Source organism: Pocillopora verrucosa, chromosome 3 (genome assembly GCF_036669915.1).
Source record: "Pocillopora verrucosa isolate sample1 chromosome 3, ASM3666991v2, whole genome shotgun sequence".
Lineage (NCBI taxonomy): Eukaryota > Metazoa > Cnidaria > Anthozoa > Scleractinia > Pocilloporidae > Pocillopora > Pocillopora verrucosa.
This window is the reverse complement of record NC_089314.1, coordinates 29,404,208-29,431,992: the sequence shown is the minus strand read 5'-3', so window position 1 is coordinate 29,431,992 and position 27,785 is coordinate 29,404,208. Positions and strand designations below refer to the sequence as shown.

Below are 27,785 nucleotides of genomic sequence, written 5' to 3'. Positions count from 1 at the left end.
TTATATCACTTCATATAATTGCACTGTACCGTTCTCTAGTAGTTACAGTTTTGTGTGGAGTGGGGAGGGTAGAGCAATTTCTCACTCTTCAGGATCAAGATATCGCTTTTAATAGCCCTTTTCAGTAATATTCTGCTACATGAATATGTATATTACAAAATGTTGGTGTCTTCTCGATAATATATTGTCTTTTCAAAGATAACTTTAGCCAATGTAAGATCACTACCCCCCTCTGCATACCACGTGACAATTTTGGCGGGAATGTTGGTGCCGGTCGGTCAGGCCCTGCACTCGTGTACACATTTGTTCCCGCATCCTCGCTCGGTTGGCCTACTCGGTTCGTTTGGCAACCTTAGTTCTGTTGCTAGCATCAAGACCACATATTTATTGTTCGAATGCTGCCTTAAATCTAATCCAGGTGACATGTATCCTGCTTTATCAAAGGTAAGTAAGAGTTGTGCGTTACATAATACTTTGATTTGTACCGCATGCATCAGTTTATATGTACAGCCATTGAGTAGCCACTTGCCCTTTGTTTAAATCCTCAATCCTTCACGAAGGAAGAACCATCGCTTACTGGAGGATGTTTGTATCCGTTGTCACATTTTATAGTAACTAAAAACGGTTTCAGTGCATATAAATACTCGTTCTTTGATGGTACGATGGTTGTTGATAAATATTCATTGAAAGTGGATTCGAACAAAGACACGATTATTGTCAAGCTGTGCACATTCTTTCGACATTAGAGGTTTCCAAAGTCACACTACAACCATTCGAAAACACTCTGAAAAATAGCTTTATATTTATGTAGCCAAGAACCATCATATCAAGATTTATCCCTCAGCATTGCAAAGTTTAATTGAAATCTGTAGCATAGGATTAGAGCCACCTTAATTCCTTGATTGATTGACCCCAGATATCTCTTTGACTTAAAGTTCAAAGGGAAGAGATGGATTGGGATTTTTCAAGGAGTGTTGATAATGTAGGATGTACTAATAAACTTTCAGGGAACGTTCTGGAAAATTCAGAGAGGTTATGTTACGGTTCATATTCTTGTTTTCTTCAACATAGTGCTTGTTTTAGAGCCGAAAATTACTCAATCCTTTTATAATACTTTGTGACATTAAGCTTTTGCTATTTCCTGATCAGCAAGTAGGCAGCATTAATTCAGTTTAGGAGGCTATTTAGTTGTAAATCTCAACTCGCTCAAGTTTTAATTGTAAATCTTCAACAGGAAGTTCAGGAAGCTAGTGATTTATGGAAATCTTAGGTATGTCTATTAATTAATTCAGTCAAAAGTTTCATTCAGTGGGGTTATACAGTGTTGTGCTGCATTAGGAACTTGCATCTGAATAGTGATTAGAGTTCGAACACTAATTGTGAATTTCTGCAAAATATCTTTAAAAACCCTACATGGAGGGGCAATCACTTTGTAATTGTGGGTGAGATGAGTGCAGATAATTTAAGACATTTTAAAGAGGAATGATGCTTCCAATTGTAAGTGTATACAGGCTTAGGAATTATTGATAGCTTTATAGTTTTAATTGCATGTAACATTTGGGAGAATGTTCAAGTCAGTTGTTTTAACAATGACTTTGATTGGTTAACATTGCAGTTTGTTAACTATTGGAAAGGGAATGGTATTGAAACTGTCTCTGGAGATATACAAGTTGAATGTAATGGACACGAGGAAACAATGACAAGTCAAGAGGTTAAGAGTATTACTTTTTATAGCTAGCTACATCTGTTGAATACACAACCTGTTGTTTTGAATTTTCTTTCCTGTACAATCCTTTTAATCTGTCAATTTCTATTCCTAAATGAAACTGTAACTATTGTGTTGTATTTCTAGGCAAGTGAGCATTTAAACAGTAATAAGAGGAAATTGCCACATCGGTAAATTATAGAGTGATACAATAAGGTCACAGTTTCCAAGCTATTCTGTCTGAAAGTCTGAAATATGACAATAATGACATTAATCTAGAAAGCTTGAATTTACAGCTATACCATACCAAAATTGTTTAAATTTTACATTAATACATATGCTGAGTCCTTTCCTTTGCAAGCATATGTATATTTTTTCTTGCCCCTTTTTGTATTTGAGACTACTTGCAAACTAGTTGAAATACAGCATAGGAACTAAAGAATTGAATGAATGAATGTGTATTTATATACCGCACATATCACATACTGTCTCAAGGCAGTTTACAATTCTAATTGAGTGAGATCGAACGTCAGCTTGTAAAGGCGCCTCTGGCTGCCGCTATCAGTCCATATTTGATCTCACTCACCCACCCAGCCCATGCATGAAATGTACAATGAAACAACAGATAGACCACCACACCAGGAACTACGCCCCCTACTCTTTTCGACAAGTGTGTGGGTTCTTTAACGTCCCCTGCTGACCATGTAACACTGAAGATGCAGGAGACGGGGCCTACGGTTTATAGTCCTTATCCGAGAAGACTTGAATGTCTAACCATTTGCTGGTACAATTACAAAGGCAGCACATTCTCCTCAGTTATTTTAAGACCCTGAGTGTTGGTCTGGTCTGGAGCTCGAACCCTCGACCTCCCGCACAGCAGACTGGCGCTCTACCAACTGAGCTAACCAGGCGGCGGTACATGTCTTACATGTAGCTCTTGTAAATATCAAATGTAATTTTCAAAAATTGTCTTATTTTGTTTACAGGAGAATAATAATGTTGGCTCGTTGTCAACACCAGAGGACTCAAATGTGGGTGAAGTTACTGCAGCCATGGAGGAAGAAGAGAAAGCTCTTCATGAGGTTTCTAGCAAAGAACAACAAGATTTGAGAGTTAAGGTAGTTTTGAAATTACATTTCATCAGTTTCCAAATCTATTGATTGATAATTTGTTGATTTATTTAGTAACAAATAAAGGCCATAATAAAGCAGCCCTGGATTTTATAATTATATTATTTGTTCAACACTCTACAGTACAATAATCTTCCAGAATTGCATACACCATCTTTTCTTTTAGTTAGTAAGTTTTGCATCTTTTATAATGCAAGTGGCAAGATAACTTTTTGGAAATTGAAAAGAAGATTCCTCTGGAATGAAACCTTATTTCCAACTTGCATGGAAGTTGATTTTCCAACGAAATATCTCTCTGAAAAAAGGCAGTAGTTTTTTATTAGTTATGGGAAAACCTACAATAAGTGGTTCTTGATATTCAGGGTTTTTTTTTAATGTTTGGCTTTATCCCAGAGGGAAACCAGCTTCCATTCCTATAATTGCAAAATACCTTATTGTGTAGGATAGAGGAAAAGTGATGTTACAAGGTTGTGGTTTTTATGTTTGCCCAGGCTGAACAAGAATGGGAGAGTGTTGAAGACGAGAAAAGGACGCTTCGTCTAATGCTTTTGTTGGAAAAGTCACAAATTTATTGTGATTTTCTTCTGAAAAAAATGGAAAAGCAGAAAGTGGAAGCAGAGAAGAAGCAAGAAAAGCTAGAAAAGAAAAGAAACAAGGAGAAGGATGGCATGCAAATGGTAGTGTTAAAAATAAATCTAAAGCACTTTTATTCTTCTATTTTTACATATTTCCTATTTCAATTAGTGTTTCCATAACTGTTTTAGGTATTTGTTCAAATTTCAAAGAGTGATCAGGGTTCTCTGTAAGTTGTGGAGTATTTGGCAAGGTACATGAAATAGATGGCTGGCGACATGAGAGCTTTTTGGGGGGGTCCCGGAGCATCTTCCCTATCAAAAAAATATATGTGAAATGTATGGGCTCCTCAATGCTATTTCGTGCATTGCTTTCAACGTGTAAAGTTTCTACTGAAATGGATGCTGTGAATTTGCTTGGCAATTGAATATCAATGCTTGTGTCAACCAACAATTCCATTTTTGTATCGTGTTCCAAATTATTAGACTTACCTTAATGACTCTATGTTTGATGGTTCTACATTCAACATGACCAGTGATTCTTCCATTATTTCCTCACTGTCCTCTTTTTTTTTTTTTTTTTTCATTTTTTCATTTTTTTTATTTTCATAAAGCCCATAATCCTACATTTATATTTTGTTGCCCTCTAATTCATATTCACAAGTCTAAGTTTGAGTAACTTGGTCTGTACATAGTGACCAACCTCTTATGTGTTTGTAATTGCACACACATGCATAGAAAGCAGTATGGTTAGTTGACTGGGAAATATGTGTCAGTCAGTGATTGGAAGAGTGCTAAACCAGCAAGAAATTGAAAAAAAAGTTGTTTTTGAGGAACATGATAGGAAAATTACCTTTAAATACACAAATAAAAAGAAGTGTGATACTATGTTTATATGTACATATATGTATAGGTTTCCCACACCGAACGCAGGGTAAGTGCAAGAGGTCACAAGAAATTGAATGGCACTGTTGAAACTAGCCCTCAAAAGAAGAAAACAGTCTCCAACAGGAAAGCTGGTAGAAAAAGAAAGGCAGCAGATTCCTCAAGCTACATGATATCCAATTATCTTGACAAGGAGGTAACAAACAGCTATAAAAAATGTAGACTCTGAGTATCATTGAATACTTTCATGTGGATAATTCTCTGGATAACTTCTGGACAGGGTGCTTGTTAAATTCAAAGTTGACAGTAAGGCTCAAATGTCAAATGTTTGGACCTGGTCTTAAGTTTTAAGTATAGTTTTAGAAGAAAAACTAACTAAAGGTGATACCCAGAGCTTTCATTCATCTGGCCCAGGTAACATTTTTCGTGCAGTCACTAAATACTTTGTGCATATTGTCAGATTAAAAAAGGTTAGGTCTTGTTGACAAAGGATGTTGCATACATGAATATTTAGATAAATCTTCAGCATTAAGCAGTCTAAGTCTAACACCATTGCTGTTATTGGTGTTGTACTGGTCAATAACTCACATTGTGAGAACAATGTGACTGTATATCCATGTCATTACGCAGTTTAAGGATCATTGCTTTTGGATTTCTGATCATGAGTCTTAAGATCAAATCAAAAATCTCTGGTGAGCAAAAAAATAGATGATTCGTCATATTGTGATTTTGAAAGTGTATCTGTGGTTTTTGTGGTGAGCTCTTGTGGTGCTCTGTAATGTCTCTAATTTTTTATTTTATTTTTGTAGTCACTGACCAAGAGGTGCAAAGTATCAGAAGACAGTGAGAATGTTGGCATGGAATCTTCATCTACTATACATGTATCCCAGTGTGTCTCGGAAATGAATGGAGACCATGGGGAGGAAAGCAAGGTAATCAGATTGAGGAATTCTAAACACAGCCAGTCACAGCTGTTGTTCCTCTTGTAATCAATCTATTACATGACTAAGCATGTCTCTAAATTTATATTCCCTCGACTCGAACAAATTTGATTTGTAAGTGGCACATTTCAACTTACTCTTTTTTGTATGCAAGATTCTATGTCGAGCTGTAGATGTGGTTGACTCTTGTGGGTATATTAAATTTCATGTTTATCAAAGCATGGCACAAAAACAACTTCAATCAAAATAGACCAATAAGAGCAGTAAGAATTTTTGTACACAAAGTGATGTGCAACCATTTGACCTCACCACTTAAGGAAGACAAGTATAGTTAGCTGAGGTGGCTGCATCATTAGACAAAAGGTAAGACTTAATCACTATACACAACATATTGCTTTGGAAAGTGTGTTTGATTTGCCTAAAAATTTATAACCCAGGAGCCTGGTTGCTCAAGCAGTATTGATGAAGACAAATCAACAACTCAACCACGGTTTGTTACTGGAGGAGAGCTAAGGCCATATCAGCTTAAAGGTCTTGCTTGGCTTAAGGTAAAGTGATTACCTTGGTATTATTAGTGTATCAAGCAATTAGCACAGTATTTATATTTCAAAGTTGTCATCTATTCCTGTTTGAGTGGATTGAGAACCAGCTTTTTAACCTCAATGTTGTAAGATTTTTCTTCATGAGTTTGATAAGTTTTATGAGGCATCTTAAACTTTTCATTTGTTGACATAGCATACTTGGACAGTTTCACATACAAACTTGTCCTCCTTGTGGTCAGATTTTATTGGTTTTAAGTTTGATTAAGGCAGACTTTACAAAATGTTTTGTTATCTTTGTGGTTAGTCAAAGATGAGAAGGTTTCTGTGCAGTCCATGTAAATTTTACAAGAACTGTGTCAGGAATACTGTTTCTGATTAGTGTGGTAAAGTTGGCTAACTTCAGGGTACATTCATTGATTGTGTACTGGCAATAACCTTGATCAACAGGTCCTTTATGAAAATGGTATGAATGGCATCTTAGCTGATGAGATGGGTCTTGGTAAAACACTGCAGTGCATCTCACTATTGGCACACTTTATTGAAATGGGAGTCAGAGGACCTTTTCTTGTAGCTGCTCCTCTGTCTACACTGAATAACTGGGTTAAAGAATTCCAGAAATTTGCCCCAAAGGTACAGCAATACAAATGAATGGTACAACTAATATTTAACTCATCTAGTAAAAGGTTTTTATACTGTTGTTTCAGGTGGTATACCATTGTCATAGAATATGAAAAATGTGTTTCTTCTCCAGTTATTTTCAAGAAGTGCTCTGTGGGAACCCAAAGCCTATTTTCTAATATTAACTTTATAAAGTCTGTAGCTAGGTTGCTTTATGAGTTCAGATGTTTAGTACGTGTACTTTTTGGTTGATAGCTAGGAACCCTTGTTTATTCAAAATAAATTAATCTGTTTGCAATTTAACCGCTAAAAATATTAATTATATTTACTATCTAGGTGGTTGATGACTAAATTACAATTTGTTCTCTCTCTTTAGATTCCTGTGATGTTTTATCATGGCACACAACTGGAACGTCTGCGTCTGAGGGGCCAACTGCAAAAGCTGGTGCATGTGGAAGGCGAAATTTATACTCTGCCTGTGGTAGTCACTTCCTATGAGATTTGTATGAATGATCAGAAAACTATGCATGATTTGAACTGGAAGTACCTCATTGTTGATGAAGGGCATCGCATCAAAAACCTTAATTGTAAGCTTATCAGGTGAGAGTAAAGTGTGGACTGGTAGTTGGCATATGTAATGTTGAAATAATTGGATGTCTTTCACCTGTCCATCAAAGCATCTAGTGATTGAGGAGTCTTTTATCAAAAATCACTTTTGTTCTTATTTAGTTGGTTAAAAGTGAATGTTAAAAGTGACTCTATTGAGAAGACGGAATATGTTAGATATAAATAAAACAGTGATCATGTATTTACATTCATCAGGGAGTTGAAGACATACAAGACAGCAAATCGTTTGCTACTTACAGGCACCCCATTGCAGAACAATTTGTCAGAGCTTTGGTCTTTGTTAAATTTCCTTTTACCAGACATATTTGATGACCTAGATAGGTGAGTTTTATTCCATGTCAGCCATAGAAAAAATAGTGTAGTAACCCATGAAGACAATGTCATCTTATCCACCTTATTATGCATGTTTTGTTACTTCTCTTTTTTTCAATTTGGTGGCTCTGGCTGATAAAAATATAATGTTGAAGTATTTAGATAAATTTAATTATTTCAATTTTATTACAGTTCTCTGTGGGAAAAAACTACAAACCACAAATGAACAACAGCACAGGTGTGCATTAAGTACACATAATCCCAATTGTTGATATAACTGACAAGTGATCTGATAGGTGAATTGTGTTTAGTTTTCAGAGATGGTTTGATTTTAGTGCTCTTAGTGAAGATGGTGGAAATGAGAAGATTATTCAACAAGAGAGGGAGCATCAAGTCCTACAAAGACTTCATGCTGTATGTGACATGTGGTTTTACAACCTTAAGATTTGTTTTCTAAGTCACCAGTATCACCTATATTCATCACACTAGTGGGGACATAAAGTCATCAAGGTTTTCAACCAGCACTCTTTATTCTGTACGATTACTTTGACTTGCCCCCAGCTTTTCTGCCCCATCTTATTTCAGTCTTCCTTTCTACCTATTTTCTTTCAGTTTTCTGTTGCCTTCCCCTTGCAAATTGTCCACCCTAATGCTCTGAGGCAGTTGTTAACACCCTCTCTCTTAAGCCTGTGCCTTGACTAGTTCCATTGTGATCGCTGCAACTGGTAACCTGGGCCATTCATCTCTGCTGTTGTAACCACTCTCTTTTTTTCTACCCATTGCTACATTTAATCCTTGATATTTGACTCAGATTTTGGCTAACATAGCATGACTTGCACAATGCTTACTATAGCTGTTTTCACTGCCAAGTTAAAACCAGTTGTTTGCCAACTGTAACTATCATTAACTGTGTTGAGGCTTTCATAGAAGGTAGCTGTGTAGTCATGTCTGTGGCTTCTCTCCCTGAACCCGTGTCACCATCATTAATTTTGCAAGTGTCTTAAATTACCTATGAAAGGAGACTGTTATGCATATTCTCCATACTGTTCTGTATAAATTTCCTGGGATGCTGTTGAGGAGAATTTGTTTGACAATTAAAAGCTTCTCTATTTGATGATTATTTATTTTCTTCTTAGGGGTGATATTGTGAGGAAAAATTAGAAGCTGGTCACTCTAAGGGGTCAAAGGGTTGAAACATTGCTTTGGATTCTACTGTGCATTGTGTTTCAGCTGGTTATTTTCTGAATCTTTCATAAACTCAGAATTTTTTCAGCATTTTTTTTTTATTTTTATCCTGATGATAGTTTCCAGTATTCAAACTGAATTTATTACTTGATCATGTTTTAGATACTTACACCTTTCCTCTTGAGACGCCTGAAAACTGATGTTGAATTATCCTTGCCACCTAAGAAAGAGGTTTTGGTTTATGCACCATTGACAGAGAAGCAGCAGACATTGTACAAAGCATGTTTGGACAAGACACTCCCTGACATTCTTGGCCAGAAGAAGGTAATCCACTTGGGACTGCTATTATAACTATTGTTTCACTTTAGTGCTTTTAATTTAAGAATATCCCTCTATTGATGAACTATTTTGAAATGTGACTTGTGGAACACTTTCCCAAGGACTAATTACTGTTTACAAAACAGGCTTTTTGGTCTTGCAATTCAGTGGAATATTTGCCTTGCTTCCCTAGGTCTTTGTTAGACATCAGAAACAGGTGCATCATCCAGCTACAAGCTACACAGACCTAAGCTTTTTTTAACATACTGCTGTTACAGTTCTTAAAGAAAACCTCTGTACTTTGGCCTTAAAGTATAGATTTGCTTGTTAGCAACTCAAACAGTGATAATGTTTGACAGCAGCTTGTGGATATCAAACTGTCTTTACTCAGTGGTGCTTTAGTGCTCTGCTGTACGTTGAATCCAACATGCAATTCAAGTGCATCAGATGTGATCTATTCTTATCTTATATCATGTGGTATACTGCTGTTAAGACTTCTAGAAGTCTTTCCAAGTGGAATTTGTCTCCTTTTCCATCACATTTTGAGCCTCCTAAAAATTTTGTAAGCCTGAGATGTTTTTAAGGTTTGGCTAACTGTATTATTATTTTATTTTCAGTGTCTAAAGCAATAAAAAAGTTATGCTTTTTTGATGCTTTTCTCATTCTAGAAAAGTGATGATCCTGTAGAGTGTAGTAGTACTGGTAGAAGAAAGAGAAAGAGTAGGCAAGACCTCAGTTACAGTGTGTTTTTTAATGATGATGAGGTTGAGATGCAGAACTATTTGAAAAAGCAAGATACTAACAGGTTTGTTACTTCTGTCATTTGGTATGATGTCTCATTGAAGTTCCATTAGGAATTTACATGTTACACCATAACACTGCTTACATGTTTCAAACTGTTATTTCTGTAAGTCCAAAAAATAAATATATGTAATAAAATTTTGGCCAAGGGTCAGTGAAGGTCAACCTGTTGTAAAGCTAGGGCTGATCTTTTGGCTTATCTGACTACTCTTGCTAAGTGAGCCACACTTAACTGAATTGTACTGAACTCGTTTATTGCTTGAATTAACGTACTTGTGTACATAAAGGTAACTATAACTAATATGTGATGGAGAATACAGAAGATAGCAGGAATTTCTGATGAAATAAACAACTTAATTACAACACAAACACAACAAGTAGGAAACCTACTATCTTTTACAGTTATAGTTAATAATAGTTGTGATTTTAATTAAATAGCTGAGGCAATAGAAAATGAATGTATAGGTACATTACATACATGCAAATGAGTAAACCATGGAAGAATTTGTACTACAACGTGTATAGAGGAGCATTTACGTGGAATAACTTTGCAAGTGATATTTGGGGCATAAAATCATTTCATTTGTTTAAGAAGTTGCTAAAATTATATATTGAAACCTTCCAAGTAATGTACACAAGGATATTTATAATAGCTATTATTGTAGTTAGAACTTTGAATATCTATTTAGTTTACCAGTCCCTGTTACTATTGATGTGGAACTAGGTATGCCTTCTGTATTAATTCAATAGAAAAACTATTATGGGGGCATCTTTTTAAAACCTCAGTAGAGTTTGCTAGATCTCCTACCTTATCCAGTACTTTCTAGCTAAATCTAATATTGCATGTAATTTGTTACAAAACTTTAAAGGTGAAATAAATCAGTACCGAATCATGAACCGCTAGTTTGAACACTGGTATTTTATGACAGGAAAGCTGTGGCTAGCACCAGCTCACCAAGTACGGTTGTGTCAGTCAGTATGAACAGCATCCTAACTCTACTACGGAAATGCTGTAACCATCCATACCTGATAGAGTGTCCGCTGGAGGAGGGAACATTACTACGCAAAGTTGACGAGGAGTTGGTTACAAGCTCAGGCAAGATGATGCTTCTTGATCAAATGCTACCAAAACTGATTCAAAGAGAACACAAGGTATCAGCTAATGATTATCTTTGATAGACAGTGGTACAGTCCAGATGTGCTGACATTAGTTGCATTCATGAAATGATAATCAGTAAACTGCTTTTAGGCTATGAAATGCTTTACCCATAGACATTTTACGAAGTCTGTCAGCACCGTTTTAAAGAGAATATTTAAGATTCGTATATAAGGAGCTACAAACATTCAATTATTTATTTTCAAGTATTTTTAGTTAAGTGAACTGGTCCAGGGAAACCTGGTTCTCGGAAGTAAAGACTGGACATGAAATCGTATTATCTTTAATTTATTCGATCTATGAGAAATAATACATGATTCATTAGATTCTAATAGCGAGCGATTCTTGAAATTGCTTGCGGGAAAAATGAAATCACAATTCTTAAAATTCAACTTGTTACGAAACAAATTACTTACTTCTGTAGTGATATCTAATAAAAATTATTCCAGTATAGGTAACAGGTCAGCAGATCGAGCAGAAAGACACTAGTTTTGAACACTTTTAAAAAGAACGTATCATTCCTTTTAAATAGAGATCAACTTACTCAGCGATTACGCCATCGATATGTCAAGTACGCGAATAATTACAAAATCAAATGTTGATCAATAATTTAAATATCAATTAACAAAACATGTGCATGCCGCAAGGAGTGCAATTATAGTTGCTGATGCTCTTTCTTATATGACACTTATTTAGGCTTTCTGGAAACACTTTCCATGGTCCAGTTACCAAAGTTATTCTCCATTATTTTGTGAATAATCACGAGATTAAGTCGTACAGTACTTGTTTTAATTTTTTCGTTGAATCGAACAAATTTGCTCAGTCGATTTGACTTCATATATTATGTTAGGTGTTGATTTTCTCTCAATGGACCAGTGTGATGGATATTTTGGAGGACTACTGCATTATGCGGAACTATGGTTACTCCAGGTTAGATGGGCAAATGAATATAGCGGACAGGCAGGAGGAGGTAAGTACAGAACCATATAACACAGTTTACAGGCTAAATAACCAGTTGCTGTTTGGAGAAACGAGTTTATACTTGTCAGGACGATTGTACACTAGATCTACATCAATTTTTACACAGTGAACAATATCTTTTCGGTCATCAGTTTGTCAATGCTTATTAACATTTAGCCTAATACCCCGTTCACACCTAAGCTAAAACACGTCTAAACACCACAACAGACAGTGGCCTGTTTTGGGACCAGACAGTTTATTAAATGTATATATCCTACGTAAATAACACACTAGACTATTACATAACAAAGATACTGTACGAATACACTAAACCAACGGTCCAGTAATCCAGAATAAATTACAAACACGAATGAGATGAGGGTAAAATCAAAACTGTCGATGGTGTGGGTGGGAGGGAAACTGAAACTTTCTTAATGCTAGAAATGAACTTTTTTCTTACCTGCTTGCAAGATTACTAATAACACGTGCACATATCTCAGCTAAATTTAGCACAATTACTTTAAAAGGTGGTGATTACTCGAACCGTATGTAAAATTTGGTCTTTCAGTTTTCTTTGACTGATTTTTATTCAGTTAGAACTGGTCAACTAAACATGTTTTGTCGGTGTGATTGGGGCAAAAGTTTCCTTTGGGTTCATCTCTCCCTGAAATTACCACACAGAAAACATTTTGTATCTACTACAAGCAAGAAGGGCGAGACGCATCTTTCGGTAACTTACTATCCTTTATGATTTCTTATTCTTTACTTAGATAGCGAAGTTTGAATCTAATCCATCAGTGTGTGTGTTTCTCTTGAGTACAAGAGCTGGCGGCCTGGGTCTGAACTTGTCTGTAGCAGACACAGTAATAATTTATGACAGTGATTGGGTGAGTTGATTTTAATAACAATTGTCAGCCGGATAAGGTCAAAGTATCGTCAGTCGTGAATAAAACATTTAATTATTGATATGATATCTGAGGATGCGGAGTACTGCCGATCGAACGATCCTGGGTCGAGCTTTGGCTGGTTGCTTCGTCTGGTGTTCTTGGGCGAGGCATATAACTTTTACATCCACGAGAACATACCACAGGTACCAATAAACAATCAAAGAAACCTAAGGAAATATTAGGAGGTACAGCCGTAGGCTAACAAATAGTTAGAATGTGTCTCGTACTTGTACAACAGGAATCGCAACACTCGCTGTTAGTTCATGCCTCAAAAACCACGATGGTCTTTTCCAGCTATGTGAGCCAAGACTTCACTTTATAATTTATATAGGAGTTTAACTTGTTAGATTAAAGCTGTTTGTTTTCGATTCTTCAGAATCCACAGATGGATTTACAGGCCCAAGATCGTTGTCATCGGATCGGTCAAACCAAACCAGTTGTTGTGTATCGTTATGTTACAGCAAATACTGTTGATCAGAAGATTGTCGAGCGAGCAGGAAGCAAGAGGAAACTTGAAAAGATGATCATCCATAAAGGTTACTATGGGTGGTGGTTACTTTCATCATTGCCTGCTTCGTTGTAATTACTTTGTTTTTCTCATACTGCCTGGAAAGTTGAGTAGCGGTGACAGAATCTAAGACGCTTTTTGATTGGTTTCTTGAAGCAACAACTTAATTTATCACAATGGATAGTTTTCTGGACCACCTGTAAAAGATCAAACTGAAGCGAAAAGATGTTACGAGGCTGTTAGGTTCTTCAATCATCGTGTTATTGGGGCGTAGGCAAACCCCATGTTTACACGGGTCATAGGGAACCAAAGACGTAAAAGTGAGATGTAAGATATGTTGAGATATCAAATCACTTATCATGCTCGCAGAAATTGTCGACCTTTATCTAAAACCTGCAAAAGGGTTACTTTAGAAATCACAACAGAACAAGAACTAATGACTTTGGGTTCAGGTATACTGTATACGTTACGGTTGGAATAGTCATTTATGAATTCTGTTCTATTTTGTTTATTTGTGAATATCGTTTCGGATAATTAAGGTTTTGTTCTGGTTAATTACTGTTCACACTGGTTCTGTCGATGTATGTTCATTCAATAATTCTGCCCTGTTATAGATTAGAATGTTTCACTTAGGAGAACGGTCTGTGTTCATTTGCAGGAAAATTCAAGGGTAACCGAGATACAGGGGTACTAGAAACAAAGGATCTTCGCGAACTGTTGGAGATGAGTGATCATCACAAAGTAGTGTCCAGCGAAGGTTTACTGATAAAAGATCAAGATCTAATGGCTTTGCTCGACAGAAGTGATCTTGTCTCCAACGCTGCTCTACAACGAAAATCTGGAAGACCCAAAAAAGGTCAAGAACACAATGGATTATTCCGTGTGTTGGCTACAGATATCCCTGCTTCCCAATGAGCAGAAGAGCTATCAAGAGAGGAAATACTTTTTTTTTTTTTTTCATCCTCAGTTAAAGTTCTCTCTTTCGAGTTTTTAGTGTCGAAGAAACTCTCATATTTTGACTATTTTTATGAGTTTACTTGATTTTGTTACTTTTCAAAATATTTACTTCGTTACTTAATTTTTGTTCCATGAGATATAGACTCCAAAGGAACTTAAACAGGGGTGAGATTCAGTGGGCGAAACTTGCTGGTTTTCACGTTTCTCCCTATACTCGAGTTCTCCCATTAATTTCAGATAAATGTTTGGAGACGTTGTGTTCATAAGATTGTATTTATGGGACTATATCATATCTTTATTAATGGGAGAGTTGATATTGAATTAATAAAGTTACTCGTTATGCATTAACGTGAGGTTTTGTAGTCATCGTTCTTTCGACGTTAACTGAATGTGCCATCGCTCATCTTCTACCAGATCTGCCAGTCTTTTCACTTCTCTGCCTTTCAGGGATTTTGTTAAAGTTTAGAATTAATGTGAAGACCAATTCGTTTGAAGTGTACACTCGGCGACATGGAGGTAAAGCCATGTCGAAATTTTCGTCGCTAGACTTTTTCGCCAAAAGGAAAAGTCTTTTCGTCGCTATAGAGTAGCAACAGAGCAGTAGACACGTTAGGGTCTGAAGTGAATATCTCTATATCATGATACAAACGTTTCGCTGTTAATTTTTTAGACAACTTTGTTTCTAAAACAAATATAGACAATAGAAGAGAAGAAATATGGTAGTTTTGTGGCCAGGGCAAAAGGTAACGCGAGAGTTAACTTTTGACTTCTTATGTTAACATCTGTCTGGCTCCGTTCACGCGATCCTATAGAAAACCATACTGAAAGCTACTGGAGTAGAGCGATAGTACCAAATTATACTGGGTAGTTACCATGTAAAATCACAACGACTCCTATCTTAGCTGTAAGTCAAAATAGGGAAACAAATTTTCGTCATATTTATCCGTTACTTTTTCAGCCTCTTCGTACTCGTGAACAGGCACCTTCACTCAGGCGTCGGGAGAAAAGTCCAGGGCCCAGTTGTATAAAGGGCGGATAATGCTATCCAATAGATAAATCGGTATCCAGCGGATAAGTAGCAAAACGTATAGCTTTATCCAGCGAATAGATATTTATTCTGTGGATCGCGTTATCAGACCTTCGGTAGGGTCAAACAAACATTTAAGTTTGGTTTTAAGAGTGTGGGTACAGGTTCGTTATGCTCATAATTTAAACCTGAATTTCAATGTAAATCAAGGTATACCCCTTGAAATGTTATATACTTCCGTAAGAGAGCAATCAAACCATATCGAATACCACTATAACTACTGGCTCTCCGCCAATCACCATGAACCGGGAAGAGAAGAGACTCCTGTGATGGGGAAACAAAAGTTTCTGGCACTCGAAACACTTTATTTGTAAAATGATGAAGTTTACCTAATAACTCTCAGTACAATATAATTAGAGATGGCTCCTACTGCTAGTCAAATTCTACCTCCCGTCCAGCTCCGTAAAAATATTGAAAATATACTAACTTGCTTTCACGATGTCGATCCCCAATGATAATAAAATAACTTTAAAATACGAGGAAGACGGGTTATCACTTGCTTGGCAGATGACACTAATTAAAACATTTATGCGACTTTTTCTGGAAAACTCGCGCATGACTTTGGAATGTGAGTTTGAACAAGCCAGAAAAATAACTTTTTCAGTTTAACACCAAACATTGCTGGAAAAAAAGCAGGTAATGTTAGCTAATCTGTAGCATTTTTTCATCCTCTCACGTCTTTTTCTCCGTTGTAAAAATTCAATTCAATACATTAAAATTAATAACTATGAATAATGACTGCGAAAAAAAATGTTACTCAAGACCACGTAAATGCCTCTTGAATAACTTTGGAAATACGTGATTCGAATTTTACTTTCCAAAGAACTGATGTAGAGGAACGTTTAACTGCAAGACAGAAAAAAAGCGAGTTGTATTTCACACTAATATTTACAAAGCTACTAGACTATACTTCAAACTGAACCAATTCACTCTGTGTCATTGACTGAAGCAATTTCTGCCTGTTTTTCCATAAAAAGCAATTGATCGACTATGAAGCAGTCTCTGGGTTTATCGACAATCTTGGCCAGCCCGTCTTGTATGGAGTCTTCACTTCTGAGTTCGTTTTCAAAGCGGACTTGTTTAAGAAAAGAGTACACTCGACGGAATGCCTCGGGTCCAAGCAGCCTCTCACCTTCACTAAGTTCAAGTTAAAGCCAATTTTCGTGTCATTAATCTTTTACAAAAGTAAGAACGTAAGCAAAAAGGAATGGCGGTGGCAAAATGAACAATGTTGTCTCTAAAGACCAAAAACCTGCAAGAGAACCGGTTTGCTCTTTTACAAAGACTCAACGTCGGAAATTTTCAGACTTAGCATTGTAATGGGTTTGTCTTCGTCCACACATTAACGACACCGTTTTACGCACACATGTCTCACATTACTGGTAGAATAAAAATTGCAAGAGGAGAGGAAAGCGTTGGGGGATTTTACTATGACCCACCACTCGTTCGAAAAAGGGAATTTCTCTTACTTCCAATTCCACACAATAAATGAATCACAATGAGAAAGGTTTTTCAAAAAATGTACGAAAAGTCGTTTTTTTTCCCACCTGGAACGTTATCAATGCTATTATTTAGGGTGAGTAAGGGAGGTGGTTACCATAAAGGAGCAGTTAAAAAGGATACGCCTTTAGTGCCTGGATTCTCTTGTATCTCCAAGTATCTGTGAAACCTTCACTTGGCAAGTCCCCCTCACTTAGTTTTTGGTCGTGTGACTCAGTCTGCTCTAACGCATCATTCATCTGACCAATCAGCGCACTCAAATCATCTTCATTCTCAAATTCATCTTCGCTATCATCGTTTTCAAAGTCATCCTCAAACTGCGAATAGAACGTCTCAGCTAGCTCGGCATCATCGGGAATTTCCGACACGTCAGTCAAACTCAAAGATGCTTCTGCTGTGTTATAAAACAAAGTTACAACATCAGCACCGATCCCGATGTTATATAAAGGCCGAAAAAAAAAAATCCAGCAGTCATCATATCCTTCTTGTATTAGCCTGCAGAGCAGGCGTAATTTTGGTGGGCGAGTACTCGTTATTATCTCGGTGAAAATTATATAGCTGCCATCTTTAATTTTTACAGTAGCGAAAGGCTGGGGAGAGAAAAGAATTCGTACCAAGGGGGTGGGCGACGGTCAAAAAGAATACTCTGCGAGCTTCTCCCCGTTAACTCACCCTAATAAGATGCCTACCCCGTAAGCCACTCTAGTATACGTTTGGGTTCTTCTGTATTTGCCTATCATTACGCCTCATTTGTATAACTGTTCTTACCTTCCACACAATGCTTTTCGTCTCTATTTTCCCGTGACATAACCGGCACTCCTGTCTGGGGTGAGGTGCGGGGACTAAACTCCAGTGAGTCAGTGGCTGTTATGGTAAAGGCTGCGTCATTAAATACGTCTGGATGCTCCGCGACCCAGGGTAGAGACACTCGGCTCTGATAGTTAAGTGTAAGTACAGTAACTAACATTATGTTACATCCCTAGTGATTGATAAAAGCAACGACATGAACATCCAAAAGACTATGTATTTATTCCCTCTTAAAAGCCAACACTTTATTTTAAAATTTATTTTAGATTGACTAGATTTCGTTTCTTTTACCGCCTTAAGAAATTTCAAGTGATGAATTTTGCGATTTTTCAGTGACACAGCTCTTCTAGGAGAGGTGTACAACCATACCCTAGTTGCGTTTAGTGAGGCTGTTCATTCTAATGATTTTTACACAGTTATGGAATTTGGCTGTCAAGAGAAAAAAAAGATGGTTTGTACTGATGGTTATGTAAACCTCGCCGAGGTAAGTCGGAGCCATAACAAGTGAATCGACAAACGAATATTGGTCAAAGTTACCTGATTTTTCTTATGAGATGAGTATCGTTGTTGAGTTTCAGCGACCTGGGCGGCGGTAAATCTCCTTCAAATACAGTTCAACAACAACTTTGATCAGAGATTAAAACAAGTAAAAAGTTTTCACTTTGTTTTTCGATAAAAGGTTTGAATTTCCAATTTCCATCTCTCTTTGACAATTCTATGCGGGCCTTTTGTTCGAGTGACCATAAAGCAAATCAATTAGGCTGAAATACAACACGAAACAATTTGACGAGGATCACTTCTACTGACAGGTTTGTATCTCTCCAAATACAAAATCGAAATCCAACTTAATTTAAATTCTCAATCTTACATTGCCTTTAAACTGAAGAGGATAAATATGTTGTTTATAGCTGGTAAATCTAGGATAGAGACATCAGCCTTCAAGCGTGCGCATGTCGAGGAATGGATGCTACGTGGAGACCAACTAAGTGGACAAACATGAAGAAGTGTTTAATACTATAATAACACATACTTAACTCTCTCAGCCTCCTCATCTGCCTTTTGTTGTTTCCTAAGTTTCATTTTGTCCCTGTCAATAAAACATAAAGAGATAAAACGGTAAACGAATGAAACCTCCAAAATAAATAGAGATGATGCCACCGCAGTGAGGCCAAGCTCTTTATGAGAAGATGATCTCATAAAGATCTCATCCTACAACCGCCTGTACTAAGAAGAAGGCAGAAGTGGGATGAGAGCTCAGCTAAAACTCGACGATATGGCAGAAGCTGCTACCAGAGAACAAGCAACTCTATCTGAAGGTTAGAGTTTATTTCCTTCCTAAGCCTAAGCTCCCATACAAGGCTTTATAACACTTTCCTCTCATAGAGAGCTTGGGTTCCCTGTGATGCCACCACAAGCAAGCATTTCTGGTCAAACGGATGTAAATGTATGTTTAAAACAGTTAAAGTTCCATATCATGTTCTTCCAATGCTTATATCCAAGAATTAAAGACTTACAGAAATTCATCTAGTTAACCCATAGTGCCAGCAGATATGACATCACAAATACGTGCAAGTCACGTGTCAATAAAACTACATACTTTTTTCATCACTCTTCACTGAGAAACTGACTTACATTGGTGTCAGCGGTCTTCCTGCAGGTTCTTTATACAGACATCCACCTTGCTGTTCAGTCACTCTTGTTGAATTGCAAGAAAGTCCAAGCAACCCTTAATGAGTGTTGTGCAACTTGTGTTGTAGTAAAGTTAAAAATGTACCCTGGGTACATACTTATTTGCCTGTTACAAGAATTCTTGAAGTTGATCGGTCATCCAAAATTAAGAGATAAGTTGTCTTCTTCAGGAGGGGGGGTGAGGGGGGGGGGCGCTGGGGAATACTCCACCAGGAAGTTTTGAACGAACAAAACTCAACGCACTGACTAAACTACAACAGAAAGAAAATACCGGTATATAGAATTTGTTGGGAAACAAACAGAGTCAGAAGTTATTTTTAAGGTACAAAAATTTGAAATAATCACATTTTCAAATTTTCAAAATATGCAGGTTACTCAGTGTTGCATGCCTTTCTGTAAATGATACCACAATTTGACATGCTGCCAGTTGTGGTACCATAAAGACAAAAAAAAACTGCACTAGGTAATGGAGGAAAAGGCAGTGTACTTGTACATGTGATGCAGTACTTACTGTATGGAGTGTCCAAGTTTATCGTCTATTTGATGCTTTAATTTCTACGAAGAATTCAACAAGACCGTAGTTTGTATTATCTTTGCTTGGAGAGCCTACTTTGATTCATTCAAGTAGACAATTGGATGAAAAACAAATTTTAAACTCTTGCCACTGCTACCATTGATGTTCTTGTCCCATGTCATTGTGAAGTGAAATTAATGTACTACACACTCAGTTTGAAAACCAAAAGGGGATCAGTTTTGTGCTTTGTAAGTAAAGGGACCTTTGTTGTAGAATTAATTTGAAATCAATACTGATGCCTCATACACATAATTTTCTCCTTCATTCTACACCTGCTCATTTGGGGTTAAATCAAAGTCACCAAAACAGTCTATACTCCTTACATACAACGCACACTGTAATACCCTTACCGATAAATGCTGAGCAATGTACTCATTTTTGAGAACTTCACTTGCACTAGGTCGATTAGCAGGCTCCTTATCTAACATCCTATCACAAGAAAAGAAATTCATGACATGATTTCTAGATTAGGTATCTCAAAAGTTTTGAAATCAGGATTGGAACTGTTGTTCTTTATCAGCTGACTAGACACAATTTGACCAGTGACACATGAATATCTTCTGTTGTTGCATTGCTTGACTGTGGATAGAAGAATGTTCTTGTGCAGCTATCACAGTAATAAAATGGAATGAAAGTGTTAAATAAACAGAGTATGGTTCAATTCATTTCCTTATGACAATGCCAGCAAATAGGGTTTTTGTAGAGACACAGCAGATTTCAGGTAAAGTAAGTAAAAAAGATATTATCCTTGTGGCTTCATAGTCCTACCTCTCATAGAGAGTTTGTAACTCCTTGCTGTAATGTTCAGATAATTTGGGTGGGTTCCCTTCAACAATTTTGTACATCACCCCCATCAGACTCTAGAAATAAAACAGTTAGATTGCACACACAGTAAATTACACAGTACACAAAATCACACAGTGAAAAATTATTCTGCAGCCTTGCAACCAACATGTTAGACATCAAACCTATATACAAATCTATGAGCCAATTAGAGTTATCTACAATGAACGGACATTCAGCAATTGGCTTGCACCACTTCTTTCCAACCTTCCATCAGATGTCAAAAGCCTGTCAGGCTACTCTACACAAAGGAAAAGGTACTTCAGTGGAGAACGTACCTAAAGTCTGTGGTGTGTACCATGTAATACTGTCCAAGAGATCAATATTTTGTCATAGCAGTAAGCCTGTCTCAAGTTATGTCACATTAAAGGAAAGCTTGAAGGAGCTTTTCAACTCTGAAATACTAACCTCACCCTGGAATGCATGCTGTAGGTTACACAGCTCGTACAACACTACACCCATAGACCTGGAAATGAGATATTCCATCTTTAATAAGCTCTGGACTCACTGAATTTTGTATAGAATTTCAGATGCTTGTGTCAAGAAGGGGGTCCTGAGCAGATTGAAATAGGTTCAAACAATTTAATTACATAATAGAAGAAACCAAAGGACTAGTTTAAAATGTTAATCAAGGCTTTCCATTTAAAATAGATATTCAATAGGCAATAAAAAAAATCATTGCCCTGTTTCCTACATGTTGTCATTCAGATTGCTCTGTTTATGCAATTTTATTATGTGATTATTAAAGAGGTTGAATGTTTATAAGTCAGGAAACTTGTGAAAGAATATAAAAGTACCTTGTTGGGTTACATTACATGTGGATAAGCCAATGAGCAGAAGGGCTCATGACATTAAAAAACCATTCAGTAGATTCCAACTATACAAGAGGTCTCCTATCATTTAGGTGTCATCTTTGTGAAAAACATCAACAATACATTTTTTAACTAACTTGTAACTCACTGTCCTGAATCTTCTATAACACGCATATCAGTGAAGTCAGTATCTGACCACTCCCCCATGGACTGACACGCCCATGCCAACTTGCTCATGCATAAGGTCACTCCAGATAAGCTCATTATAGAATAAGTCTTACTTTAAGTTTGAGTTTGATGGGGTGGAGGGGGGGGGAGGTAGAAACAGGGGGGTCGCAATATCTCCCACTTCCTGTAATTTACTGGTATACCAGTTGCCAAACACTTGGGTCCCTAATTCTAACTGCCGCTTAATAAATGGAAGAGAAGGAAGTTCACCGTAATGAACACAAATTCATACCATATGTCTGATTTGTATTTGTAGCCTTCATGTTTCAGCACCTCTGGACTCATGTAGTATGGTGTCCCAGTGAATGTTGTAGCCATATCAGATGTACCCATTAAAATTCTCGAAATACCAAAGTCACCTGTTGAAACAGTAAAAAAAATAGAATTTTTTCTTTGTCCCATGCTTGTGACAAGATGAAATATCTTTTTCTACCATACTGTAGTTTAAAGTTTGAATTTTTCTTTATTTAAAAACCAATGCAAATCATTTTGATCTGATAGTCATAATAAAATACAACATATCTTGACAAGTAAATGAATGACAGTTAGAATAGTCTAAAAGCAAGCTGTCAAAATACAGTATGAGCATCAGAGACAGGAGAAATAAGCCAACATCCCCTATGCACTTTGTCACTGTCTGGGCTTTTGCACTTTGCCTCCTGTGCCATCAATAAAAAAATTTTTTTCTTGACCCAAATTCTAGTTATACCTACCTAATTTTATGAAGTTATTCTTAAGGAAAATATTCCTGAAAAATTAAAAAGGATCTCAGTATTATGAGAAGCAGGTATTTGTAAAATCTGTCACTTTTCAGTAGTTTACTCGCAGTGAGACATTAGAATGTAGTAAGTATGAAAAAGTATTTAATATATGATGGACTGCTCAATGTAATGTTATAAAATGGGAGGTTTGGGTATCAGAGATGGCATGGATAAAATAAAAAGATGAAATACATAATATGTGTTATATAATAATTAAAGTGTATTTAAAATATAAAGTTGTTATTCTATACCGTGTCTTCAAGTCTCTGTGTAGAATCCGCCTGTATGAAAGAAAATGTCAGTTAGATTATTTATCATACAGGCCTGGGTTGTTCAAAGCATGGATAACGCTATCTACTGGGTAAATCTCTATCAGGTGGATAATACAGTACGTTTTGCTAATGCTTATCCAATGGATAGTAATTTATCCATTGGATAGTGTTATGTGACCTTTATATAACTGGGCCCAGTAATCAAAAAGTGTTATCAGAAAATAAAGCACCATGAATGAATAGGGAGGGGATTAACTTCAAACAAACTTACTTTTCATGCATATACTTCACAGCTAGAACCAGTTGAATAAACCAAGCCAGAATTAATGACTCGTCAAATTTCTTCCCGGCTTCCTTCCAAGCCTTAATTTTATCATCAAGATCACCTCCCTAGGTAGGAGAAAAAAAAGCACAATTTTAGATTATGTCTATACTCCCCAAATATGCATGATGCTGGTCAAAGAGAAGTTCCCGATAGAAGGGTGGAGGAACTTATATACTGTTATGAAGAAATTCAAAGGAATTGTCAGTTTTAACATGAAGGCATTTTACACATGCAGACATAAATCTCTGTGAAATATTTCACATACCAAAAGCAAAAAAAAACAAACCAAAACAAATACAAAAACAAAGACAAAAGCAATCTGCTAGCCATTGTCTATAATTGGACTCACTAGCTGTGAACACTATGAGGATTAATTTTCTAAATCATGCCAGTAGAAACATTTTTCTTCAAGGTGAAGAGATGTCTCAGAAGTAATATTAAACTTTGGTTTCATTCCTCAAACTGGAATTTTGGGTTATAATTAGTATAGGTAACAACATGATTTCGAATGCAATTTGGTGTTAATAAGCACAAGTAAATGTTTCAAAGACAACAATAAATTGCAAGAGCCCATAGGGCCAGTGAAATTTGCAATTGTTGAAAAATTGTTAAGTACTAATTTAGACTAAATTGCACTTGAATCATGTTATTACTTGTTACTAATTTACATGAAAAACGCATAACAGAAAGTCAAGAGGGGCGATATTGTGGCAGTGCACTCATGCTATAATTAGTAATTAGCACTCATGTCACAACTTTGCTCTCATGTTACAACTTTGCACTTATGTTACATGAAAAATTCACCTGTTTTCAGCCAATTAGATGTGCATAATTTTTTCATGTATATTATTACAACAGTTAGAATGAATTGACAGTAGAAAATTTACATTCAATTTGATCAGACATGCAACAATTTTTGGTGGGTGGGAAGACATTCAAAATTTACACAATTATTATTAATTAATTAATTATTTTAAGAGCACAAATGAACAGAATGCCTTTCCATTTGATCCATTAGAATACTTTCTAAATATATCCAGTTTGCTGCTATAAGTACATAATAAATTAATTGGTGTGTGTGCTTTTCAATGTGCAAATATCAAGTTATGAATTAAATGGAGAAGTTGGGAGAGAACTCAAGAATAGAGAAGATGATCCAGCTGTCACTACATGCTAAGTTATCTCAGACAAACAAACTTAAAATCAAGACAGGTATGCTTGACATAAACATTTTAAACTCACCTCACAATATTCGGTAACAATGCAAAAGAACTCTCCATCAATGAAACTGTCCAAGAACTTGACAATGTTAGGATTCTTCAGCTAAAAAATAAAAACTGTAATCTGAGTACAAGTCAGTAAGTGCTTTTTTTTTTAACAAAGACACTGAGAAATGAGAGCACTCTCTCAAATTGCTAATGCTACAATATTCTTGGGGAATATCACGAGTTAACCCCTTAACTCCTAAAAGTGAATAAAACAAAACTTCTTCCTATAATATCCATACATCATTCTGCAAAAAGGCCATGAGAATATTCAAACTCATCAGGTAGAGGCTGCTATCTTGATCTAGCACCAAGTGCTCATAACTAATTTACAAGGAAATGTGTTGCAGCTAGAGGGGAGAATTAACAATCAGATCTGGGGTTAAAGGGTTAAATCAAATTTTTCTTATTGTATTTTTATGCTCATTGTTTACTGGATATACACTTAAGAAATTTAATTTTTTAGTTCAGGGTAAATGTTGCTTGTTCTACATTGTGCCCTCTTGCATACATGTATCTCCCAATTAATATGAACTGAAAATTTAAACTTACATCAGATAACATTCTTGCTTCTCTCATGGCATCTACTGTTTCATCTGGCTGCAGTTCCCCAACAAATATTTCCTTCAAAACCTTCCTAAATGTTTTACGGAAAAAATGTTTCAGTTATAAAAAAATTCTACAAACCTACTGTGGAAGAAGTTTGTTTTATAATGAATTTTGATCCCTGTTTCAAAGATTTTTTTGGTGAACTTTAAATTTACCTCATATCGATTCTTTTTTTTTTTTTTTTTTACCATAGCATGGAAAATAAGATCTTCTTTGCCCATTTCTTATGTGTAACCTTGGTCCATATCAATAACAGAGTTGAATCCTGGAGAATTTTTTTTACAACAACATTTTATTTCATTCAAGAAGTGAGGATTCATTTGGTAATGTTTAGCTAGAAAAGATCTTACACGGACAGACTTGTCTCATATGTTACGCAAAATTGCTGAGGCTTCGCAATGAAAACGACTTTTCTTTTGAATCAGCGCCTTTTCTCCCCTTCAGGAATCAATAAGTTCTTCTTAGCAATCCAGTTGTAAATCAATCAGTGTATTAGTCATTGTCAAAGTTGAATATAATCCAACTACACCGCACTTTGTTCCCAAAGATTTGGTGTGTGAAACGTCGCCTTCTAAAACATTCTGTTGCGGCAGCTTTTTCACCTTTTTTGACTTGTTCGTAATCAATCAAGTGCTCACTTGCGTTCTACTCAGTCACACAATTATTGTTCCTATAGAAACTGATATTATTGCCCTTTTTCAATATTACACATTAGTACAGGGACTATGGTATCGACATTCCAGAATACGGACCACCAAAATTAAAGAATAACATTTGTTATTAAAGGTATGTAAACATAAACATAAACATAAATGATACCACACAAAGGATAACACTGCGGCAGCCGGTGAAAGTTTTCCGTCCGGTAAAGTCCACCAACCGCATACTTTTCGGACGGTTCTATTTGTTTGTTTTTTTGTTTATTTTTGTTATAACTACTAAGTATGCTACTCTTTATTTCTCACCAGATGTGTGGAAGAGTTAAGTTACAGACGAAGATAATTTTGATTCAAACAGGCGGTTGTTGACAAAACTAGTTAACATAACACACATTTACCATTCCCCAGGAGCTCTCACGTCTTCCACAAGATAAACAGTCCCAAAGCTACCGCTTCCAAGGCGTTTCTCCACGCGATAACGGTTTGCAAACACACGACCTTCATCTTGACTTTTGGATTTTCCACCTCGAGGAATTTTCTTTGGCAGTGGCATGGCAAATTTCGATCCCTATGAAGAAATCCCTGATTTGCGGGGAAACGAACGATGAATCATCACGCTATGGTTCCAGAGCGCGTAGATGAAAATAGACCACTGTTGACTACTTCAAGTGAGACTTACAGCCACTCTGCGTATCTTACAGCTAAAAACAAATTTGCATATTACAATTCTTTGATTTTTTTTCCACACATTTTCCTAAACCTGGTCATAAGTTGAAAAGGATGCTAATGTATGAAACCCCCGCAAAAAAAAATAATTAAATTATTGTTCAGCGGCTATTGCCATAAAAGAGGAGTGAATTGTGGGAAGAAGAACGAGATTGATTGTGCTGGTGAAAACAACTGTGTCGGTGGAAATCATGTCGAAACATTCGTCATCGCAAACGCCTCGTAAATTAAAAATTGGCTCCGGATCAGTTGTCTGCCAAGAGGCTGAAATAAAAGGTGAGGTTACAATTGGTTCTCGAACGGTCATCCACCCCAAGGCCCGCATAATAGCAGAAGCCGGGCCAATTATTATTGGGGACAACAACCTTATTGAAGAACAGGCTACAATACTCAACTCGTCTTATCTTGACGACGATGGACAATCTGGCGGAAAAATTGTCTTGAAAATTGGAAATCATAACGTTTTTGAGGTCGGCAGCCAGTGTGAAGCTGTAAATGTGGGCGATAACAACATCCTGGAAGCTAAGAGTAAGGTGGGCCGATTCACAAGTGTTTCTCATGGGTGTGTAATAGGAGCCAAGTGTGAAGTTACTTCTCAGGAAACTTTGCCAGAAAATACAGTGATTTATGGACAATGTTGTAGTAGGAGAGTGCAAGGAGAGAGGCCTGTACCACAAACACTGCAATTAGATTTTCTCACCAAGATTTTGCCAAATTATCATCATCTAAAGAAATCTAGTCGATCATAACTAAAACACTCATCTCTTGCATCTAACTGGGGTCATAATTTATTCATTGCTTTTAGCTATTAATCCTTGACGAAAATTAAGGATTTATTTTGTATTCCTCGCCCAAGGAGAACGCAGATGAGATCTTTCATTTGGTTATTGAAGGTGGAATGAAACCGAGAGAACGCTATAAAAAACGATAATCATTTGGAATCTTAACATTGGTACTAATCGGAGTCAGTTCTTGCGATTGTTTGATGTACTTAACGAGATAGTTGAGAGGGAGAACAAATGTTTGACAGTTCAAAGCCTGTATGAAACCATGTTATTTGCCTATCAGTTGTACAATATTGAAAAAAGCGATTATATAGGTATAATATAAAAAGTCAAAGGAACATTAATAAACAGGTGTTAGTTACTTATGTTGCAAAGTGCGTTTAACCTGAAATTTTTTCCTCAACTTTCTTTCACTATTCATGATCCCCTTGGGTAGAGAGGAAATCTGGAAGTCACCTTCAAGTCCCCAAGCCTCTTTTGAATTTCTCCTTACAATATCGATACAATATCAAGTAGACAAGTGATGAGAATAACGAAAATATCAATTTGGGGATTAGTAGATAATCCAATACCAAATTCTCTTAGCTAACAACAATTTTATGGCAGACATTAAGGAGAATTACTAAAGATATCCTGGGAGTTTAAAGGTTAACCCAGTCACTCCCAGGATTTAGCAAAA

General features: G+C 36.4%; 3 protein-coding genes and 1 long non-coding RNA gene across 6 annotated transcripts; 3 read left to right on the top strand and 1 right to left on the bottom strand.

The window, feature by feature from the left end:
- Positions 1–287: 287 nt before the first annotated feature.
- LOC131793050 (lymphocyte-specific helicase) lies at positions 288–14,501 on the top strand. 2 transcript variants are annotated; one of them, XM_059110465.2, is made up of 19 exons: positions 305–444; positions 1,235–1,270; positions 1,616–1,711; positions 2,692–2,823; positions 3,327–3,512; positions 4,321–4,488; positions 5,102–5,224; positions 5,671–5,781; positions 6,223–6,405; positions 6,770–6,993; positions 7,216–7,341; positions 7,644–7,746; positions 8,680–8,841; positions 9,504–9,640; positions 10,566–10,788; positions 11,643–11,762; positions 12,523–12,639; positions 13,076–13,235; positions 13,866–14,501. In XM_059110465.2, the coding sequence occupies exons 3-19, from the start codon at positions 1,697–1,699 to the stop codon at positions 14,120–14,122; spliced, it is 2,547 nt and encodes an 848-aa protein (XP_058966448.2). In that variant the 5' UTR covers positions 305–444; positions 1,235–1,270; positions 1,616–1,696; the 3' UTR covers positions 14,123–14,501. The 2 variants fall into 2 exon arrangements, with proteins under 2 accessions (XP_058966446.2, XP_058966448.2); XM_059110463.2 differs by lacking the exon at positions 1,235–1,270 and having other exon boundaries at positions 288–444.
- A 1,013-nt stretch (positions 14,502–15,514) lies between these two features.
- LOC131793051 (serine/threonine-protein kinase Nek11-like) lies at positions 15,515–26,376 on the bottom strand. 2 transcript variants are annotated; one of them, XM_066163200.1, is made up of 17 exons: positions 25,994–26,376; positions 24,880–24,964; positions 24,305–24,385; positions 23,009–23,127; positions 22,717–22,746; positions 22,418–22,452; positions 21,937–22,063; positions 21,073–21,130; positions 20,590–20,681; positions 20,172–20,250; positions 19,759–19,802; positions 19,191–19,253; positions 18,589–18,645; positions 18,096–18,159; positions 17,520–17,685; positions 16,875–17,142; positions 15,515–16,388 (listed from the first exon to the last, which is right to left on the bottom strand). In XM_066163200.1, the coding sequence occupies exons 1-17, from the start codon at positions 26,146–26,148 to the stop codon at positions 16,178–16,180; spliced, it is 1,734 nt and encodes a 577-aa protein (XP_066019297.1). In that variant the 5' UTR covers positions 26,149–26,376; the 3' UTR covers positions 15,515–16,177. The 2 variants fall into 2 exon arrangements, with proteins under 2 accessions (XP_066019297.1, XP_058966449.2); XM_059110466.2 differs by having other exon boundaries at positions 15,516–16,388; positions 16,875–17,145; positions 25,994–26,373.
- On the top strand, positions 17,604–19,376 carry LOC136279438 (uncharacterized). Its single transcript, XR_010716863.1, has 3 exons — positions 17,604–17,698; positions 17,975–18,042; positions 18,467–19,376. It is a non-coding gene; the product is annotated as an uncharacterized lncRNA (long non-coding RNA).
- Position 26,377: 1 nt separating the features above from the next.
- Positions 26,378–27,472, top strand: LOC131793061 (dynactin subunit 6). Its single transcript, XM_059110479.2, has one exon. The coding sequence runs from the start codon at positions 26,513–26,515 to the stop codon at positions 27,068–27,070; it is 558 nt and encodes a 185-aa protein (XP_058966462.1). The 5' UTR covers positions 26,378–26,512; the 3' UTR covers positions 27,071–27,472.
- Positions 27,473–27,785: the final 313 nt, after the last annotated feature.

Bases quoted from the DNA above. Each gene is read 5' to 3' on its own strand.
- LOC131793050 (XM_059110463.2), top strand. From the start codon at position 424: ATGTATCCTGCTTTATCAAAG. The intron at 1,712-2,691 runs GTTAAGAGTATT...TTTTGTTTACAG, and splicing joins AAACAATGACAAGTCAAGAG to GAGAATAATAATGTTGGCTC. The intron at 4,489-5,101 runs GTAACAAACAGC...TTATTTTTGTAG, and splicing joins CCAATTATCTTGACAAGGAG to TCACTGACCAAGAGGTGCAA.
- LOC131793051 (XM_059110466.2), bottom strand. From the start codon at position 26,148: ATGCCACTGCCAAAGAAAATTCCTCGAGGTGGAAAATCCAAAAGTCAA. The intron at 24,386-24,879 runs GTAAGTTTAAAT...TTTATTTTTTAG, and splicing joins AAGCAAGAATGTTATCTGAT to CTGAAGAATCCTAACATTGT. The intron at 20,682-21,072 runs GTTAGTATTTCA...TTTTATTTCTAG, and splicing joins AGCATGCATTCCAGGGTGAG to AGTCTGATGGGGGTGATGTA.
- LOC131793061 (XM_059110479.2), top strand. From the start codon at position 26,513: ATGTCGAAACATTCGTCATCGCAAACGCCTCGTAAATTAAAAATTGGC.